A 20,662-nucleotide genomic window follows, 5' to 3' on the forward strand; every position below is an offset into this window, starting at 1 on the left:
GCATTCTTACAAATGTATTTAATTACAACTGCTTCAAAAGTATTCTAGATTTTCAAAGGTTTTATTGTAAGTTTGAAGACTAGACAAGGTCATACTATCATTCTACATGATTTAAGTATATACAAAACATCTGAATATTACACAGTTTGAAAGGTTGCAAAAGTCATGTATCTCAGATACCTCTGTACTTACTGAAACATCAGAAGCCAGAACTGAATATTAGAGTTTGTAATTTGTTATCTAGCAAAGATACACTCATTAGTACCCTTGGGTCTTCAGCGTTCACACTAATCTGTATGTGATCATTCCAAAAGAGAAAGTCAATATAAAGATCAAAACCAGAGGCTGTGACAAAAGATTTATTAGGAAATAGATAAAACCAGTGTGTGTATGTGTGTGTGTGTGTGTGAGTTTTAGAATTTCCAGACCAGTGAATTAACATATCTCAAATCCTAGAAATTTTAAATGTAGACCTTTCTGTGTGTTCTGCCTATTCAGATTTAACTGGCTTAATGTGAAGTTGAAATCCAACATTTTTGCTATAGTTCAGGATCATTAAACAATTGATACAAAAGTTAAGGACATCTTCACATTTTCCCACCTTTCCAAATATAGAAACTCCAGTATTACCAGCAAATAAGAAAAAGGCAGGTGGCATGTAAGTCACATTTACTCTTAGTATCAGTGAACAAATAATGCATGTACCAGTGAAGAAATACAAAAGCAAGATAATAGAATACCTTCCAACATATTACTGAATTTACAATTGCAACTTTACCAATGTTTTCCAAACTGATGGAAAAAAATAATATCACTAAAAAAAAAAAAACTCCAATATAGCATCTGATGGCATCAAAAGTAATGTTTTTTTCTCCATAAATCACCACAAAGCATTAGTCTTAACATCTTGAGCTCTCTCTTCAGGCTCATAAGGATGAAGCTATGAAACACAATCCATAAAAGAGATTGGTAATAAATGTAGTGAGAAAGGAATTAGGTTATTGAATTTGATAGGAAAAGAACTTTAGTCTTGACATTTCATTGTGTTTTTCATGAACCAAGAAATTTTATGAGCAAAAGAACTTAAATAAAAAATACACTTCAACTGGAAAATAACATAAATGGGTAACCTAATAATTGAGGAAATAGAAACCTAAGTGTTGAAGGCTAATAGGAAGAAATCATCAATGAAATATTTTAAAACAAAGCTTTATCATTAGAGCCTAAAGTGATCTTTTTTGAGGCAGCTGGTCAGTGACCAACTTCTGTGATCTCGTTCTTGTTGCATTGGGGAAAATACCACTATGATTGACTTTCTCTTTTAAATTGTTCACTATGATTGAAGACCATTTTGTATATACATCATTAAAGAATGCTGTTAACACACTTAAGAGACAAGACAGTAACAATCTAGTGGCTTTTGTTATGTAGCACAAATGAAATGAAAAAAAAAAAAAAACAACCTAAAATTTTAATGTTGTTGCACAGGACTGTAACATTTTGTACATATACATTATTTTCTTTTTTTTTTCCTTTTATAGGACCCTTAAATTAAGTCTTTGAAAATCCTATGTCTAAGCCTTAGAAAATAAATACTTATACAAATACTCTTTGAAGGATCAATACTTTTGTGGAGACATCTCTGTTTCTTTATTCTATGTTTCCCTTTTTTAAAAAAAAATCAAGTAACGAGAGATTTTGGTAAGCAAAAGCTCCATTTTCTGTAACAAATTGTTTCCAAAATTGTTTAGAAATGTCTTTAGGGTTCCTAAGATGCAATAATATATAGAACTGGATTTCCATTTTGAAAAAAAGAGAGACTTTTGTCTTTAGGGATATTTTCCCCCTCCCCCTTCCCCAACTGAGGCTTGTGAAATGTGTTTTCTCTTAGGAACATCAGTTTCCAATCTCAGTGATATTTTATGTATTTTGGAGCGCTGTAAACAGCATACAAGTCGAGCACTTTGGGAAAAATTATGCAGTCTCTATTAAAATAAGCATATTGAAGAGTAGATTTATTAACTTGGGGTCCCTTACTATTTTTTAAAAAATATTTTGAGCAATTTGAACAAATTGTATTGTATGAATGTAATGGAATATAATTGTGCTATAAGAAATGAGGAAAATTACAGTTTTAAAGACACATTGAAAAACATGTATGGACTGATGCAAAATAAAGCAAGTAGAACTAGGAGAACAATTTCTACTATAACATGAATATTATAAAAAATGAATGATTTTGAAATTCTTGTGAACTCTAACTAAATGATTATAATTCTAGAGAATTGATAAAGATGGATATAGTCCACCTTAACACAGAGACCTGTTAGATTAATAAGAAGAATAAGAAATTTATCTTGGTGAATGAACAATGTAAGAATATGTTGGACTATGTTTGTTGACTGTGATTGTGAAAGAGGAGTTCCTTTTCTTCCTCTTGCAAGTTGATAGAAAAAGGTAGGAGGGGAAAATGAATGTTTGATAATTGAAAACAAATAAAAATTTGATAATGATTTCAATATAATTTGTTTACTTTGTAATACTATGCATTTTATTTTATATATTTAAAAGAATTATTCTGAGAAAGGGAGATTCTAGTCTTTTTTTTTTTTAATCTATCAAAGTGAGTCATGACAGACTAATAAAGTTAGGAAACCTATAGGAAGATAACATCAAACTGAGCTTGTAATTATCCTGCTAATATTTTTAAAAAACAAATATGATAATTGAGGGAAAATGTACACTTTAAGGAGTGCAAGGCCATTTTTAAAATTTTCCTTTAATAACTATATTGCCAAATGACAGCATGGTTGGGGTTATTTATTTGTAGCATTTTTGTAATTATGGCTTCCTTTCAGAATAAAGCCATAGGTATTTCTGGATCAGATCCAGGGATTTTGAGAGGGTCTCATATTAAGTTCTTTACTTTTATATATATATATATATATATATATATATATATATTTATATATTATATATTTAAGTTCTTTATATATATATATCAAATAAAATTAGATTTAATTGCAAAAATTTAGATCTATTAAGGCCATGCACTAATGAGAGAAAACTGAATGGTATTATGTGGGAGAGAAACTTCAAGAGTTTTATAAATATATGAAGAATAGAATTGGAAGGTAGTTTTTAATATCAACAATGAACACATACTACAGATTTTTTTTCCCCAAAATGTGCAATAAATACTGACAATGATTGGTTGGCATAAGGAAACAATTAAGTTATTTTAAAAAGGGGAAAAAGAACAAAACAAAACTTGTTGCTAATTTGCAGTGTTCTTTTTTTTTTTTTAATTTTTACAAGTAGGAAGCTAGTTTCAACTTTCTCTACCTTCACATTGAAGCAACCAGAACATTCTGCCTTCTCTATTTAAAAAAAAAAAAAGACATTACTCTCCTTTCCTAACATATTTCAACCAGTGTGAACAACTCTGAAGATATGAGAAAAGTGATTCTACAGTGTGAGGAAATTAGTACATGAACAGATCTAAAGAGAAAAATCAAGTTCAATCATTTAAAGGGCAGGCTTAGACCTCTTTAGAAAAGGCAATGAGTAGCCTTCCATAAATTGAGCACTTTTTTCATGAAAAAACAAAACAAAACATTCAGTTTCCTACAGGTTTCGCACAGTTTATTCTATGGAAATATTTTTTTCAGGATATAGAGAGCAAGAATTTCCAAGCACTTCTGGGCCTTCTTAGTCCTCCTCAGTGCAGCCCAACAGCTCTGACCGCAAGGTGATCCTGCCGTACCAGGACCAAGGAAGGATCCTTATGTGCCGTGCATAGATGGGAGGGTCAATGACGTTTTTTCGATGTGTGTCATTATCAAAATTGCCCTGGAAAACCTAGGAAGGAAGAGTGAAGAATATTAATGATGCTTGTCTTTTTTTATATCCATTGAGAAGAGAGATAGGAAGGAAGGCATTCAAAGCTTTTCTCAAAAAACAAACACTCTCTGAGAAATATAAACAACACAAAGAAAGCATTTCTACACTTTAAAAAATCTTTTCTCTTGTATACCTGTACTAGAAGACATATAATTCAGTAAAAATACAGTGACCTGAAAAATGGATGCTACTTGGAAGGATCTTAATGTTTTATAGCAAATGTGATGTTTCAAGAGAAAAATCCTTGGTTACTTTTCATTTCCATTGAGGGATCAAAAACATACTTTAAGATCACAAGGAAACTCCATCTGATTGAGGGATGAATGAACTTCCTGCTTAATAAATAGTAAGACAGAAAACCAGCATCCCCTATTTTAAATTACTACCAAGTAATCAAATAGTAGGATATATGAAAGCCTTCCATTATTCATTTTTGTGATTCCCTATAAAGATATGAGGTTAGTAAATTCCAAGTTCAATTTGATATATTTAATCAAATTGCAAGTTATCTATGCATCTATTTCCATAAAAGTAGTTTCAGTCACAATTGGATCCATACTGATAGTATGGCCAAATATTATGTTCTTTCTCCTCTTGCAAACACAGTGGCAGAGCATTGTGTTAAAATTGTTACTTCTGTTCAGTTTGCTTATAAATATTTGGGAGAAAATATTGAAATACAACAAATCTTCCACTCTTCAAATGCCCTAAGTAGTAGAGTCACATGGTCACTGATTAGAGTTACCATTCATATAGGAATAGGGATAGAAATTTTGATTTTACATGTGTGTATGTGTGTGTGTGTGTATATATATATATATATATATATATATATATATATATAACATAAATATACAAATCCCCTGTTACCAAAGAAGAACTAGAGATCATTATTGATCACAAAATAGAAAATTTTGATTATATCAATAAAAAGTTTTTTGTACAAACAAAACTAATGCAGACAAGATTGGAAGGGAAGCAATAAACTGGGAAAACATTTTTACAGTCAAAGGTTCTGATAAAGACCTCATTTCCAAAATATATAGAGAAGTGACTCTAATTTATAAGAAATCAAGCCATTCTCCAATTGATAAATGGTCAAAGGATATGAATAGACACTTTTCAGATGAAGAAATGGACTATTTCTAACCATATGAAAAAATGCTCCAAATCATTATTGATCAGAAAAATGCAAATTAAGACAACTCTGAGATACCACTACACACCCCTCAGATTGGCTAGGATGAGAGGAAAAGATAATGAGGAATATTGGATGGGATGTGGGAAAACTGGGATATTGATACATTTTGGTGGAATTCTGAATGCATCCAATCATTCTGGAGAGCAATTTGGAACTATGCTCAAAATATTATCAAACTGTCCATACTCTTTGATTCAGCAGTGTTACTTCTGGGCTTATATTCCAAAGAGATCTTAAATAAGGGAAAGGGATCTGTTTGTGCAAAAATGTTTGTGATAGCTCTTTTTGTAGTGGCTAGAAACTGGAAATTGAATGGATGCTCATCAATTGGAGAATGGCTGAATAAGCTATAGTGTATGAATGTTATGGAATATTATTTTTCTGTAAGAAATGACCAACAGGATGATTTCAGAAATGCCTGGAGAGACTTACACGAACTGATGCTGTGTGAAATGAGCAAGGCCAAGAGATCATTATCTACTTCAACAACAATCCTATATGATGACCAATTCTGATGGACCTGGCCATCCTCAGCAATGAGATCAACCAAATCATTTCCAATGGAGCAGTAATGAACTGAACCAGCTATGCCCAGAGAAAGAACTCTGGGAGATGACTAAAAACCATTGCATTGAATTCCCAATTCCCATATTTTTGCCCACCTGCATTTTGGATTTCCTTCACAGGATAATTGTACAATATTTCAGAGTCCGATTCTTTTTGTACAGCAAAATAATGGATTGGTCATGTATACTTATTGTGTACCTAATTTATATTTTAATATATTTAACATCTACTGGTCATCTTGCCATCTGGGGGAGGGGATGGGGGAAGGAGGGGAAAAATTGGAACAAGAGGTTTGGGAATTGTCAATGCTGTAAAGTTACCCATACATATAACCTGTAAATAAAAGGCTATTAAATAAAAAAAGAAAGAAAGAAATGACCAGGAGGATGATTACAGAAAGGCCTGGAGAGACTTACATGAACTGATGCTGAGTGAGATGAGCAGAACTAAGAGATCATTATACATTTCAACAACAATACTATATGATGCTCAATTCTGATGGACATGGCTGTCTTCAACAATGAGATGAACCAAATCCAGTTGTTCAATAATGAAGAGAACCAGCTACAGCCAGTGAAAGAACTATGGTTAAATGAGGGTGGATCACAACATAGCATTTCCATTCCTCCTGTTTTTGTCTGCTTGCATCTTTGTTTTCCTTCTTAGGTTATTTTTACCTAATTTCTAAATCAGATTTTTCTGGTGCAGCAAGATAACTGCATATCTGCCGTCTAGGGGAGGGGGTCATTAACATATTTAACATGTAGTGGTCTATCTGCCGTCTAGGGGAGGGGGTGGATGGAAGGTTGGAACAGAAGGTTTTGCAGGGGTTAATGCTGAAAAATTACCCATGCATATGCCTTGTAAATAAAAAAGGTATAATAATAAAAAAAGAAAAAAATATATACAAATTCCCTGATGAAAAAAACTTCCCCCTCAATGCAAATTGGTACCTTCTCTGAAACTTATAGTATTAGTTGCCCATTGAAAAAGGGTAAATTGCATGAAGAATTAACACTGATTGTGCATTTGGTATATTCTGTGCTTGAGATGTGAGACGGCTTGCCACACATTGTTTCTCCTAGGACACATAAAACACAGTGAAGTATAAACATAGACACAGAGAGAAATCCATCCAAGTAATACCACAGGGATATACTGCTGTAAAATGACAAGGTTTCACCTGGATTTCTTGGTTTTCTTCCTATCAGTGGATTTAGCTCTACAGAGCCAGTTGAAGAGCCAATTTGGGAACCTTAGTTCTAAAGCCTACCCTCTACTTGTACGTGCTTCCTAAGAACAGGTTCATAGTGAAAGAGAATCTGAAATCTTACTGATACTATTGGTGTTGACTTCTGACTTTCTGCTCCTCCATTTCAGTTTTCCTGTCTCATAATGCTAAATGCTATTAAAGCAAAAAAAAAAAAAGCATATATCATATATAGCAAACAATAGAACATGGAACAGGTGAAAAAAGTATTTCCCTTTTATATTCTCATGTATAGGAAGCAGAGAAGCTTATCTTTGGTATTTCCAGTTTGAATTGTAATACTTTGGCTCTATTTTTGAATTTAACTTGTCTCAGAAAAGGAAATGTGATCTTTCTACAGTTGTTTTAGGTTGATTATTTGATCCTTAACTCTGACATGTTTGAAGAAAAAAATCTTCAAAACCTACAAACTTCAATTTGTTAAGTACCTGGTAGCTGCAGGAAGGTTTTTATTTTTGTTGTTTAGAATCAAAATTGACTAATAGGAGACCTGACAGTAAAAGTCTGAGGGGAAAAGCAACCCCAACACCACATAGTAGAAAATGAAATGTATTGCTTCATGAGGACTGAAATGAAAAGTAAAAGATAAGAAATAATGCCCTTTAGAAGGAGTTAGTTCAGTCACACATGAGCAATAAAGGTGCTCTGGAAGCAGTAAAAATAAAATAAAATAAAAAGATACTCTGCTTCAAAGCATAAGGTGTTGGTGGCACTGATTAATGTTAGACACAAAAAAGACAGGGCATCTTCACTGTTAAGTTGGTGAGAAAAATCTACTTTCAATAGATGGTGAAAGTAAAATATCACATTATATCTGATATGGAGAACATATTTTAACGTGACATAAATACTTATCCCCAAAGTCATTTTATGAATTAATATTTTCTGGAGATAATGATATTGAAGTCTGGTAAGGGTAAAATCTTTTCTTTCTCTTATGGGAATTAAAATCCCTGAAATAGTGCTCTTGAGGTAGAAGATGGGAGCAAGTACAAGAGGAAAAACAAGGAAAGAAAATGAGGAAAAAGAAAAGAACTAAAGAGAAAAGAAAGGGAGAAGAAAAAGAGAGAGTAGGAAAAGAAAAAGGAGAACAATGAGAAGGAGAAAGAAAGACAAAAAAGTCTCATTAAGTCAAAGTAACTTTGATCATATAGGCATACAGTATAATATTTCACCTAAGGAAACACAAATATAAAACCTCCAAAGATATTGTCTTTGAAACAATGGAGAATAAGGTTTTTGGCTTCCTGCACACTCCCTGAAGCACAGTGGTGTTTTCAAAAGGCTTAAAGGGATTTTGGTCCATCATTTGATAGTGAACTCTAAAATCTAATTTTGCTACATTGTTGTGGCAAGTATGGATAACTTTGGAAGTCCTGGTTTAGAGTCATAAACTTTTCTTGCAAAGTGTGCAGTGTACCTAAATAGAATTTTATGTATGTTGATTCCAGGAAGGGAAGGAAGAGTGTTAACAATTTCTATCCTAGACGACTAATCCCTAGTTTAGATTTCAAATAGGAATCATTAGTTCCTCAAGCATTACTTGAGTATAATTGATACTAAAATAACTAATGGAGAACAAGTTTTGAGAATCAAAACTATGAGTAAACTGAAATATGGGAGAACCTTACTAATTTCTCATTTCAGGGTATGAAGGTTGGAGATATAGTTCATTTTTTCCCATAGCTTTAAACAAGTGAGATTGAACATAGCATAGGAGCTACAATTTATATCTAAGATACTCAAATACTACCAAGATCATAACAATGAAACTAAAAACAAACAGATTTATTCTCATCTCCATGTAACCAGGAAAAGAGGCAAGTATGAGAATATAGATTTTCAAAAGTGTTATCAGGCATGTGTAAGCAAACGGGTTGCACATGTGGTGCCTTCCTGGCTATATATCACTAGGGAAACACTGCTGATAATGCCATCACTATTCATTACTTGGAAGAAGATTACTAAGTCAGAATTTTTTGCAGTGACTTCAGAGAGCATACTTTATATATATATATATACACATATATATACACATATACATATACATATATACATTCATATATATACATATATATATATATATACATATACATATACATATATATGTATATATATATATGTATACAACCATATACACTATAAAACAATAAGCCTTTAAATTCAGTTGAATTTCTGAAAAAAAACTGAGGAGGTATAACGTCTAATCCACAAGCAAAAATCTGTTGCATGTGAGCATCTTTTACAAAAAAGTGCACAGATGTTTCAAATTGGAGAGAAGTCTATTAGCTAATTATCTGGTGACAAGTAAATTGATGAATTAAAATATGATACTACTTTTACTCCCAACATATGGAACTTGAGGAAACCTGTGTTTTGGATATGTGCCATAATTGATACCTTAAAAAGTGAGGTATAAGTTAAGAGTAAGGATTAGTAGAATGCCTTGCTATCTTCTTTTGCTAGAAAAATGATTGATTCAGTTTTCTTAGCTCATATGTTCTCTCATATTGAGAAGAATGTATGTCAAAAATTTGTAAAGATTTAATTCTTAGCATGTGATAGCAAATTATATTATTAATCTGGAAATCACATTATTTTCTTGGACATCAGTGGAACATGATGGTGTAATCTGAAAGATCCATATTATATTAAGCATCATTAGTAGGATATTAAAACCATCTATTAGTATGATTATAGGTAAAGGATGAAACAATTTCTAGAGCTATAGAAGAAGCAGTAGTTTTGGAGTCAAATATAAGTAGCAGAACTGGGATTATATCCCAAAGAGATTATAAAGAAGGGAAAGGGACCTGTATGTGCACAAATGTTTGTGGCAGCCCTTTTTGTAGTGGCTAAAAACTGGAAACTGAATGGATGTCCATCAGTTGGAGAATGGTTGAATAAATTGTGGTATATGAAAATTATGGAATATTACTGTTCTGTAAGAAATGACCAACAGGATAATTTCAGAAAGGCCTGGAGAGACTTACATGAACTGATGCTGAGTGAAATGAGCAGGACCAGGAGATCATTATATACTTCAACAACAATACTATATGATGACCAGTTCTGATGGATCAGGCCATCCTCAGCAACGAGATCAACCAAATCATTTCTAATGGAGCAGTAATGAATTGAACTAGCTATGCCCAGAAAAAGAACTCTGGGAGATGACTAAAAACCATTACATTGAATTCCCAATCCCTATATTTATGCACACCTGCATTTTTGATTTCCTTCACAAGCTAATTGTACAATATTTCAGAGTCTGATTCTTTTTCTACAGCAAAATAACGTTTTGGTCAGGTATACTTATTGTGTATCTAATTTATGTTTTAATATATTTAACATCTACTGGTCATCCTGCCATCTAGGGGAGGGGGTGGAGGGGGTAAGAGGTGAAAAATTGGAACAAGAGGTTTGGCAATTGTTAATGCTGTAAAGTTACCCATGTATATATCCTGTAAATAAAAGGCTATTAAAAAACAAAAAACAAACAAACAAAAAAAAAAAAACAAATATAAGTAGCAGAGACCAATCTTTGCCACATCCCTTGTGTGGTTTTCAACAAATTATTTAATTGAGTCTTGGTTTGCTCCTATGTATTATTAATCAAAGCTATGGTTTCATTCAGATATATATTCTCTTGTCAATATTTGGCCAATCAATGTTAAAAAAATTGTTTAGCTGGCCTATACATACTTGTTATATGACAATTTTCTTTTTCATGCTAGGAGTGTGAGCAGAGTTATATAGAGAAAATAAATACATGATGATTGGAAAAAAATAACTGGAAAACAAAATAAGAGATAGTATATTATGTATATGTATATACAATCATATTCATACACACACACACACACACACACACATATCCAGAACTAGTATAATATAGTAGCGTCATATGATCCTAAAAAAATGGTGACAAATTCTAAAGCGCAGAATTAGCTGTGGCTGATGAGAAAAGCAAAATAAATCTCCTACAGTTTTTAAAGATTTATTGGATAAACAATAAATAATAGTGGTATTGTTGGGTCAGAGGATAAGAAGGGTAAGATGTGAAGGGAAAAGGCAAATTTTCTCAATCCTTATTGTGCTTACCTAGGTATTATTAGAGTATTTCCATTTCCTTGTTTAATTTTAGGCACCACCATTTAGCACAGTGCCTAGCACATGATATAGGTGAGATTATTAACTGACTATATTCTCAGATACTGAAAGAATTTGCATATAGGATTGTGGGATCATAGTTATATTTGAAAGATCATGGAGAATAAGAGATAACCAAAGACTATAACAGTGTACATATTTTCTTGCTTTTCAGAATAGGGAAGATAATGGAGTTTCCATTGGCCAGTGAGATTGACTTTAAATCCTGGGGAAAGACTTGAATGAATATTTTCAAAAGCTGGGGAATGCTCAGAAAAGTGAAAAATATTTATGGAGAGTTAGCATGGCTAACTCTTGAAGAACTTGGTCCTAGGTTATTAAATATATATATATATATATATATATATATATATATATATATATATATATTTAAATAAATGACTGGGATAAGAAATATAGATGACAGTTCATCAAGTGTGCATATATTAAGAAAATAGGAAGGAGATATAATACACTTGACAGACTCAAGATGTAAAAACAACAAGAAAAGCTAGAACATTATTGGACTGAATCTAATAATATGTCCTTAAATAAAGAGAAGTATCAAGACATACACTTTAAAAAAATATTACCTCACATACAAAATAGGTGAAGTATGGTTAGATAGCCATTTGCCTTAATTAATTTCAGAAAATTAAAGTACTACATGCTTCATAGCAGTAATGAGTGTGTAATTATGGTAGGCAAAAAGTTAATAATTATCAGATAATATTAGGGGAGGTATGATTTCCAGGTGGAATCATATTGTGGATAAAAGAACACTTTGGTAATTGTTCTGCCACTTGCTATCTGTGTGACTGTGTAAATCATCCAATTTCTTTGTTTTTGGATAATTCTGAAAGTCTCTTTCAAAACTAAGAGTCTATGACTTCTATTTATTTGAACTGTATACTTGTCCATTTCAGGGGGAAATTGGGAGTAGGAATCTTTCTAACATCCTTCTTGGATGCGAAGAAACAATTCAGTCAATTTTATGTGTCCTCTGTTGGTTCTTTATCAGTCTTTATGTGCAGGTATTTTTGAGCAACTAGAATTTTATAAATGTAAGCATAATTTTTTTCTGGTTTGCAATAAGGTGGTTTTTAAAGATTCTGATTTGGATTTCACCACAGTTCCATTTTACAAAATTAAACTATGATGGATTCTGGGAATTTTCTGTTTGATAATACTATGTCAACATTCATATATGTTTTACCAAACAATCACCTCTGAACTGGCTTTTATTCAGTTATTTCAGAACAAATTCCATATAATTAACCTCATAAATTCATGAGCCACCTATTCTAAGAAATAGCTATTTGATATATTCAGAAACTCTCTATTTTCTTCACAGGGTTTTCTTATGTTGCTGCATAATATAGGTGATTCCTAAAAATAGTATTTAGATTTTTTCCCCTTCTTTACTTATATTCCCTTGCTAGAAAATCAAATTAATGCCCACTGCTTAACACATTTCTAAATTGATGACTTTCCATCTAAACTACAGCTCTGCCATCTCATAAGTTCCTATACTATATTTGTAACTATGTGCTAGATATTTTTGCCTAAATATCCTAATAGATCTAAAATTGAACTAATCATGATATCATATTGTAGCATCTTTGTAAAATCAGTTTTTGCTTACCACTAATCTACTGAGTAAAAGTATTTTTCCCAGTTGGAAAAAAGGACTGAAGGATGTTTGTTGGCAGAAATTGTGAACTTTGGAACTTCATGAAGAGAAGATGTGGACACCAGTGAAATGGTCAGACAAATGCAGGTGAAATGTTTTGTTATCCTACAATGAATGTAATCATGAAAAATTGGATTCTTTTTTGGGCTCACTGACCTACTGATTAAAGAATGGTCTTCTATTACATTTATTTATTTATTTGGTCTTCTATTACATTTAACTCTTTAGCTATCTTCAGGACCTCGTGATTTTATGCATTCTTTATTATCCCTAATTTATTAATCATAGTGATTTTCAGAATCTAGACAAGGCCGACTCAGAGATCATATTGATAAACCCTTCTATTTGAAGATGAAACCAAAGAATCTTGCACTGCTGGAACTCCACATAGGTCTAGCCAAAATTTCTATCACTCTTAAATTCACTCATCACAACTTTAGGGACAGTGTAAGCATACATACTTCTGTCAGTAATATCAGTATCAAGAAGCTATACTTTCATTCTCAAGGGGGAGCATGGGGAAGGGAAAGCAATCACTAAAATTTTGCTTATTTTAGTGCTATCCAGAGTTATTCTTCAATTTTGAATTAATAGATAAATAGTTGATAGTGATTTTAAGATTTCCTTTAAACCAATCAGTGGAAAAATTTATATGTATATGTATACATGAATATATGTGTATACATATATAAAGATATTTCATTTTAAACTCATGGCATCTTTTTTAATAATGTAAACTTGAATTTGAACAAGCATATTAGAATTAAAAGGTAAATTGTTATTTTTATATACATATTTTTGTTTTATGAACACATTTTTTGAAATGTGTTTAATGGAAAAGATAAAGTCAATCTGCAATAAATGGAAAAGTCATCTCGATATGATCAAGTTTTCTAGTTTACTTGTTAAAAATGTACTGCAACTATTTATTCACACATCACCATTGATTCCCTGAATGACCTTTGACTAATGATATTTCTGAGGCACATTTTTCTTTCCCATACAAAACAGGAATAAAATTTGTTCAGACTGCTTCTTAGAATTTCACAACAATCATCAAATGATATATTGCATGTGAAGGCAGTCTCATTATTGAAGGTAAAGTCTCATTATTGTTCATGTTAATATTATTATTATCCTTACTATTACTACAATACCACTACTAGTGAAAGGAGTAGGGAATGGCCAAGGAACACTTTGCAATGTCATGTAGTGATAAAAGTTCTATGGGAAGAGTCCCAATATTTCATGTAAATTTCCCATAGGGATTTCAAAGGAGGATATAGATGTGAGTTACACAGGATGGGCAGCTGTTGACAGGTTTTAATTGGTACCATTGAACAAGACTCAGAATTGATAACATAGACCTAAGAAAATAGTGAATGGCTGGAAATCATTGTTTGTAATATAATGGTGCAGAATGTAAATGACTACTGTATAAAGAGCATAGGAATGTATTAGCTGTTCTCAGAGGAAATTAAATGTATGTTCAAGCAAATTATCATTGATTTCCATTAAGAAAATCTTTGATTAGCAGTCTTTATATGATGTCACTGAAGTATTAAAACTGGTTTTGATGTGTAACTTGTGGAAATCATTCTTATTAGCTTATTGTCACATCTAATAAGTACTTATTTCTATGAAGAACACATTAATTCAATAGTATCTCTGAAATTTTGTTTAGATTCCAGAAAAAATAATCTAGATATATAAATTCAATCTCTTCCTAATGATAAAATATGGACTTCTTAATCCAAGGAAAAATGTTTTATTAAACAAATATGTGGCAATCAAGTTGTGTTTGCCCCAATGAATATTATTGTGCACAGGGAAGAACTGCTGAAAGGTTCTTAGAGGGCACCAAGTTTGTGGGAGAGAACTGATATGCTATTGACCGATTTAGATTATGAAGAAATCCAGTGGAAATTAAAATTAAATGTAAAATTAGGGTACAAAAAGAGTTTTAAGAAATGGAATGGGGGAAATAATGGAGGCCAGTAAGATGCATGTGGGGAATGTGTAGCATGAGTTATTGAGTTCATTGGATTATTAACTTTTTTCTATTACTGTGCTACATGGAATAATGGTTTTTATGTATGGAATATGCCCAAAATAAAGAAATACTTGGATATTAGCTGAACCCCTTGCACAAACTGGTTCTATGACCAAGGATGAAATTCTCTAAACAAGGCTTTAAGGTTACATTTTACAGAAAGGTTTGCTCATCTACAAAAATGGAGAAAGTTTTTATACTGGATCACTTTCTGCAGTTTCAGAAAAAAACCACAGTTCCAGACAATTAATGTTCTTCTTAAAATGTGAATATATTCATTTGGTAATGGGTGTCTATGTTAATCTTGTCCACTTGAGCTGACAATGGAGTCTAAAAAAATGTTCTATTTGAATGAAAGACCTATTATTACTTCTAATTATCTACAAATTAACAATAGTTAAAGCATGACCTTGAAATTTAGTTTGCTTCCACTGGACTTTCCCTGGAGAATTTAGAACTATAAAGATCTATTTTCAACTCATCTTTCCTCACTTGGTTCACTATCATAGAGTATTGACCACAGCTACAAATAGATACTTGGCTTTTTAAGACAAAACCTCTGACCAAAGGCGTTGTGATTAAAATAAACAAACAACATCACCAAAACATGAATTCTGGCTATTATTTCACTAATTACACTTTCTAGGAGAATTTACCAATACACCAAAATCATATGAAAAATTTACAGTATTTGAATATATCCTCTGTAACCCCCAATGGAACATTATCAGTCTTATTATATGTCAAGGCTAGAAGATACGATACAAAAAGTAGAATCTATTATTAAGCTAAATTTATAATATTTCAAGAGCACCTTTTTCTTTTGGTCTCTCTATTCTTCATTAAGAAATTCATTTTAAGGAGAATAGCATATTTATGCACAAAGCATCTGTAATTATTAATAGATTATAATAATTAGCATCCATAATAGCAGTCTTTTTTTTTTCTTCTGAAAATAGAATGCTGTAATATTGAAATATCTCAAAGAATCTCAGAGTTAGCTACTACCCTCTAGGCCATGTAGTTCAACACATACCAATTCCTAAAAACATCAAAAAAATGAACAACTATTCATTACAAAACAAAACTGAAAGCTATCATGGAATATTTCTGCTACTGGACAGTATCCTGATTAGAAGCAAAAAAATGATGAATCCTCATTGCAGAGCAGTTGAAGCAATAAAATGACCACAGAGGAGTTAGAAACAGGCAATCATTACTGGGTATAAGTCACACTTGAGGATACTAACTTAAAATATAAGTATAAGGGCTTCCTGTGAGAAAAAGACTGCAAATATGCAAGCTCTACTAAAATACATATACTGCATCTGTTAAAAAATATACACAACTAACACATAATTAGCCAAATGAAATAAGGTCTTAATTTTAACTCCAACATGATGCATTGTATTTCTCTCTCTGTATGTCCCATCTATTGCTTTGTTTTTAATCATAGATTTCTTTTTGGTTCCAAGATAATTTAAAAAGAAGTTGATTAAATATTTTAGTCCCACCTCTGATGCATATTGGTTGTATGACTTTGGGCAAGTCACTCAATCTCTCAATTCAACTTTCTAAGTGACATACAAAAATACACACATACATTCCACTTGATGAAATTTAATCTATTGTTATGGATCAATTCACATTCTATTTTCACTCATACTAACATTATAGTTCTGTCTGTATCCTCTCCATTTCAAGTTATATCTTTTCCAAAATGTATATTAGTAGAAGAGAGAGAAAGGTACACCAAGAGATAGAGATGTGGGTAAGGGGAGGGAAAGAGGCAAGGGGAGAAAGAAAAAAGGGGGAAGGAGGGAGATTTCAGCTTTTCAAATGTTATTCCAAAAAAGACAGACAAAGCTATACCCAGGCCAAGTAGTATCATTGGCACTATGACTCCAAATAGTCTTATTTGGAGTCCCATGAAGAGGGTCCCATTAAGGACTAGAAAACTATAATTCCAACAATCAATTTACATTAAAAAAGGTATATCTCTTCACAATTTTGGTTCTCCGACTCTTCATATACTACATACTACATACTATTACTACTACTCCTGTTTACCAAAGATTCCCACTCCTTAGGCTATGAAGTAATAAGTACTTCTCCATTCTTTTCATTTCACAGCCAATGAAAGGAAACAGAGAGAAAGAAAAGAAGAGTGAAAGAGCTGTCTTCCACGCCCCTCCCCTTTTTCTCCTCATGACTTTACCATCCTATTTCTAGTGGAATCCTTTTTTAATGGTCTTAATTGCTGCTCTTCAGTTCTTCCTTAAGAGATAAGCTTATATTTACTGCCTATACTTCATGGTTCTCTCTTTTAAGTGTGATGCATCAGGTTTTCATTGAATCGGTGAACTTTAATTAAACAGGTGTTAGAAATACTGTAGTACAGAATAATCTGGAAAAGGGATCTCCTCTATGACCTCCAGGGATATGGAAACTCTCTGCTTCTATTTTGGGCAATATCTATCAAAATGCTATTTTTTTCTGTATATTTAGTTAAAAATTGCTTCTCTGGAATTTTCAATTTGTTCCAAATTTTATTCTCCAGACCTAGTCAACCTGCCATTTGCCAGCCTTAAAATACTTGAAAACAGATCAGGTCCCCATTAGGACTTTTCGTCTTCAGGCTAAATAATTCAGTTTTTTAAAAAATTATCCTCATATGCCCTGGTGTCAAACATTTCACCACCCTTACTGACTTCTCTGTTAACACTCACATTTCAAAGTGTCTTTAATATTTAGCAAACCATTTGCCACAGAAAGAGGAAGGTCATTTGGTATTGGAAAATGTCTGCTCCATCTTTTCCAGAAACCTACTTTTCTCAATTAATTACACTGCTTAGTTAACTAAGCACCAAAGGAATTTTAAAATTTCAGAGCCATCATATTGAACTATCACAAACAGCCCTTCTTTAATTAGAGTTTAATTAAGAAATTTAGAAGCTTCAAAGAATTTCAAGGATTACAGAGTCCAATCCCTTAATTTCAAATATAAAGAAACCTGGGATCAGAGAAATTAAAGATTTTTCTAAAATCACTCAGATTGTAGATGAGACAGGATTTTAATTCAAAGTCTCTGACTTGAGAAACAGTCTTCTTTCCACTGCATCATGCTTCTTTCTATGGTAAGATATACTGAAATTGGATTGGGATACTTTCAAAGAATAATAATGTACTTGTCTGCTCTTCTTCAGTGTATCTATTCAATGTTTTTTCAAATATGCCCCAAATATTTTCTTAAATGCCTCTTATTCTGCTCACAGCATCATATTTCTAGTTAAAACTGAGGGGGTTGGTGCCATTTCTACAAAAGAATAAATATTAATGCTTAGATATGTATGTCATTACATGTCATAAATGTAATATTTTATTTAGTTAAATGATTTTAATTGCTGAATTTGTCTATGTACAAAAAAAATCTCCTTGAGTATTTCTTATTAAAATATATCATTTGCCTTCTGTGTTCCTTTCTTTCTATCTTCCTGTCTTCTCTCTACATGGTGCTACATTTGAAATCTCCTGAGAAGCTTGAGTTAAGTAGGATAAAGTAGCTCATTTTCTGAAGGTTAAAGGGTTGTATGACATATATAAATAATTCTGTTCCAACACCTATTCTGGATATCAATTTTAGCTATACTCATTTTAAAATGTTGATTTGTCCCATAAGCCTTTTTCAAAGTTTAGATCCTTGTTGCTTCAGAGATTTCTTTCCTCTCTAAAATCCCTCATAGTCATTGAAGTTATATAAGACTTCCATGTTAACTGTCCAAAGATATAAACTCCAAAGGTCCCATATAAAATGTGTTTGGTTTCTGATGAAAATATGAGGGAAAATGGGAACACAATTCAGTGGACTTGAAGAAATCTTGTGGATGCAATGGTGTTTCAATCACTTTATACTATTAAAATGATTTTATGAGTTTTCAGAATGTGTAATATTCATATAGAGCATTAAAGTTTACTACTTTTTGTGATCATATTAAAATGGGAATCTTGGACTTCAAGGATTGCTGAATTTCACTGAACTATTTTATATTGGCTTTGCTTTCATCGATAAACAAAGCTCTTAAGTAAAAAAAAAAAAAAAGTCAAGTTTTGTAAGTCCCACCAGATTCTTTTTGATTATTGAGCTTCTACCATTTCATTCGATGGTACTGATTGAACTGAAGAACAGCGGAGATGGGAGGATTGGTGAGGTTTTAGTAAAGGTCTTTCTTTCATAGGTTGTAATTGTAAATCACGTTGAGTGAGAATCATGGTCAAAAAGTGGACAGATGAGCCTTGGAAGCTAAAAATCAGAGGTACAAGGAAGTTTCTGAAAGAAAAGTAAGGTCAATATTAATAATAATTCTAAGCCTGACATAGTGCAAAGGAGACTGGGTATAGAATTAGAAGACTTAGATTTGAAATCCAGCCCTCTTATTTACTATCTTCTACAAAAGCCTTTTCCCAATCTCCATTATTTCTAATGCCTTCCCTGTTATCTGCAATTTATTTTGCATGTTACTTGTTTAAACAAAATTGTTTGTATGTTGTTTCCCAATTACATGGGGTGTTTGTATGTGCATGTGTGTGAATGTATAGGCACATGTGCTTAAGAGAGAGAGAAGATGGGAGGGGGGAGAAGGAGAGAGAGAAAGAGAGAGAGAGAGAGAGAGGGACAAAGGACGAGAGAGAGAGGCAGAGAAAGAGACAGAGAGACAGAGACAGAGATACAGAGACAGTGAAGAGAGAGAGAAAGAGACACACACACACAGAGCCAAAGAGAGAGAGTAAGAATTTTTTTTTTTTATATGTTTAACACTTAGCACAACACTTGGGATATGTAATTTTTCCTTGTAGTTCAATCATGTCTGACTTTTCATGTCCCCATTTAGGCCTAACAGAGTGTTTAATAATTTCTTTGTGTGTGATCATGGACAAGGTACATTTTGACGTCCTTTTTTCTTTATTTATAAAATAAAGTAGTAGGAAAAAATGAAGATCATCATCCATCTTTTTTTCCACATTTCTAAGGCTTAGCACAGTGCCTGACCTGATAGTCATTAAGCCTGATAGTGCTTAATGAATTTTGGGGACTTGATTTACTAGTTTAAATCTTCTCATTTTAGTCATTTTTCAGTTACATTCAACTCTTTATCACCCTATTTGAAAAAAAATTTTGGCAAAGACATTGGAGTGGTTTGCCATCTACCATTTATTCCTCTGCTCATTTTCTAGATGAGGACATTAAAACAAATAGGATTAAGTGATTTGCTCATTATCACACACTTAATAAATATGTGAGACTATATTCGAACTCAAGAAGATGAGTCTTTTCTCAGCCCAGCACTATAATCACTGCCACCTAGATGTTACAATCTTAATATCAGAAACAATCTGTTAAGAGTTGAAGTACCACCTTTAGCATGAAAGGGCTGTATGCCAGGTGTGTACCAGCATCAGGCTAAGAAAAATCATCTTAATTTACTACATTCCCATTACTTTTTGACATATGCATGCTTTTATTCTAAGGTTTATATGTAGTCAGACAGACTTGCCTCCTGTTTCTTCCCATGTTGAGAGTTTTGACCATTGGCACCCTGATTTTTCTCCAAGGAAAGAACAGAATTTGATATCTTTGGCCTAGCATACTCTAGGAAATCTTTTCTTATCATGTTTGAGAGTTATGATCTCCTAAACAACTTTCTGCACTATTTCTCTACTTAGCTTTTCCTGACAGGTGAGGAGTCACCCAATACAATAACATGTAACTTGAACAATAGTATATAGCTAGCACATATAATAATTTAAGGTTTGCAAAGTATTTTA

At 32.3% G+C, this 20,662-nt stretch overlaps 1 protein-coding gene across 2 annotated transcripts in view; it reads right to left on the reverse strand.

Annotated features, from left to right (window-relative positions):
- Positions 1-2,985: 2,985 nt before the first annotated feature.
- Positions 2,986-20,662, reverse strand: part of EDIL3 (EGF like repeats and discoidin domains 3) — a 651,648-nt gene continuing 633,971 nt past the window's right edge. For both annotated transcript variants that reach the window (XM_031967244.1, XM_031967251.1), the window contains one exon: positions 2,986-3,861. In XM_031967244.1, coding sequence (XP_031823104.1) covers positions 3,712-3,861 — 150 coding nt within the window. In that variant the 3' untranslated portion in view covers positions 2,986-3,711. The remainder of the gene's footprint in view (positions 3,862-20,662) is intronic.

Source organism: Sarcophilus harrisii, chromosome 1, assembly GCF_902635505.1.
Source record: "Sarcophilus harrisii chromosome 1, mSarHar1.11, whole genome shotgun sequence".
NCBI classification, from domain to species: domain Eukaryota; kingdom Metazoa; phylum Chordata; class Mammalia; order Dasyuromorphia; family Dasyuridae; genus Sarcophilus; species Sarcophilus harrisii.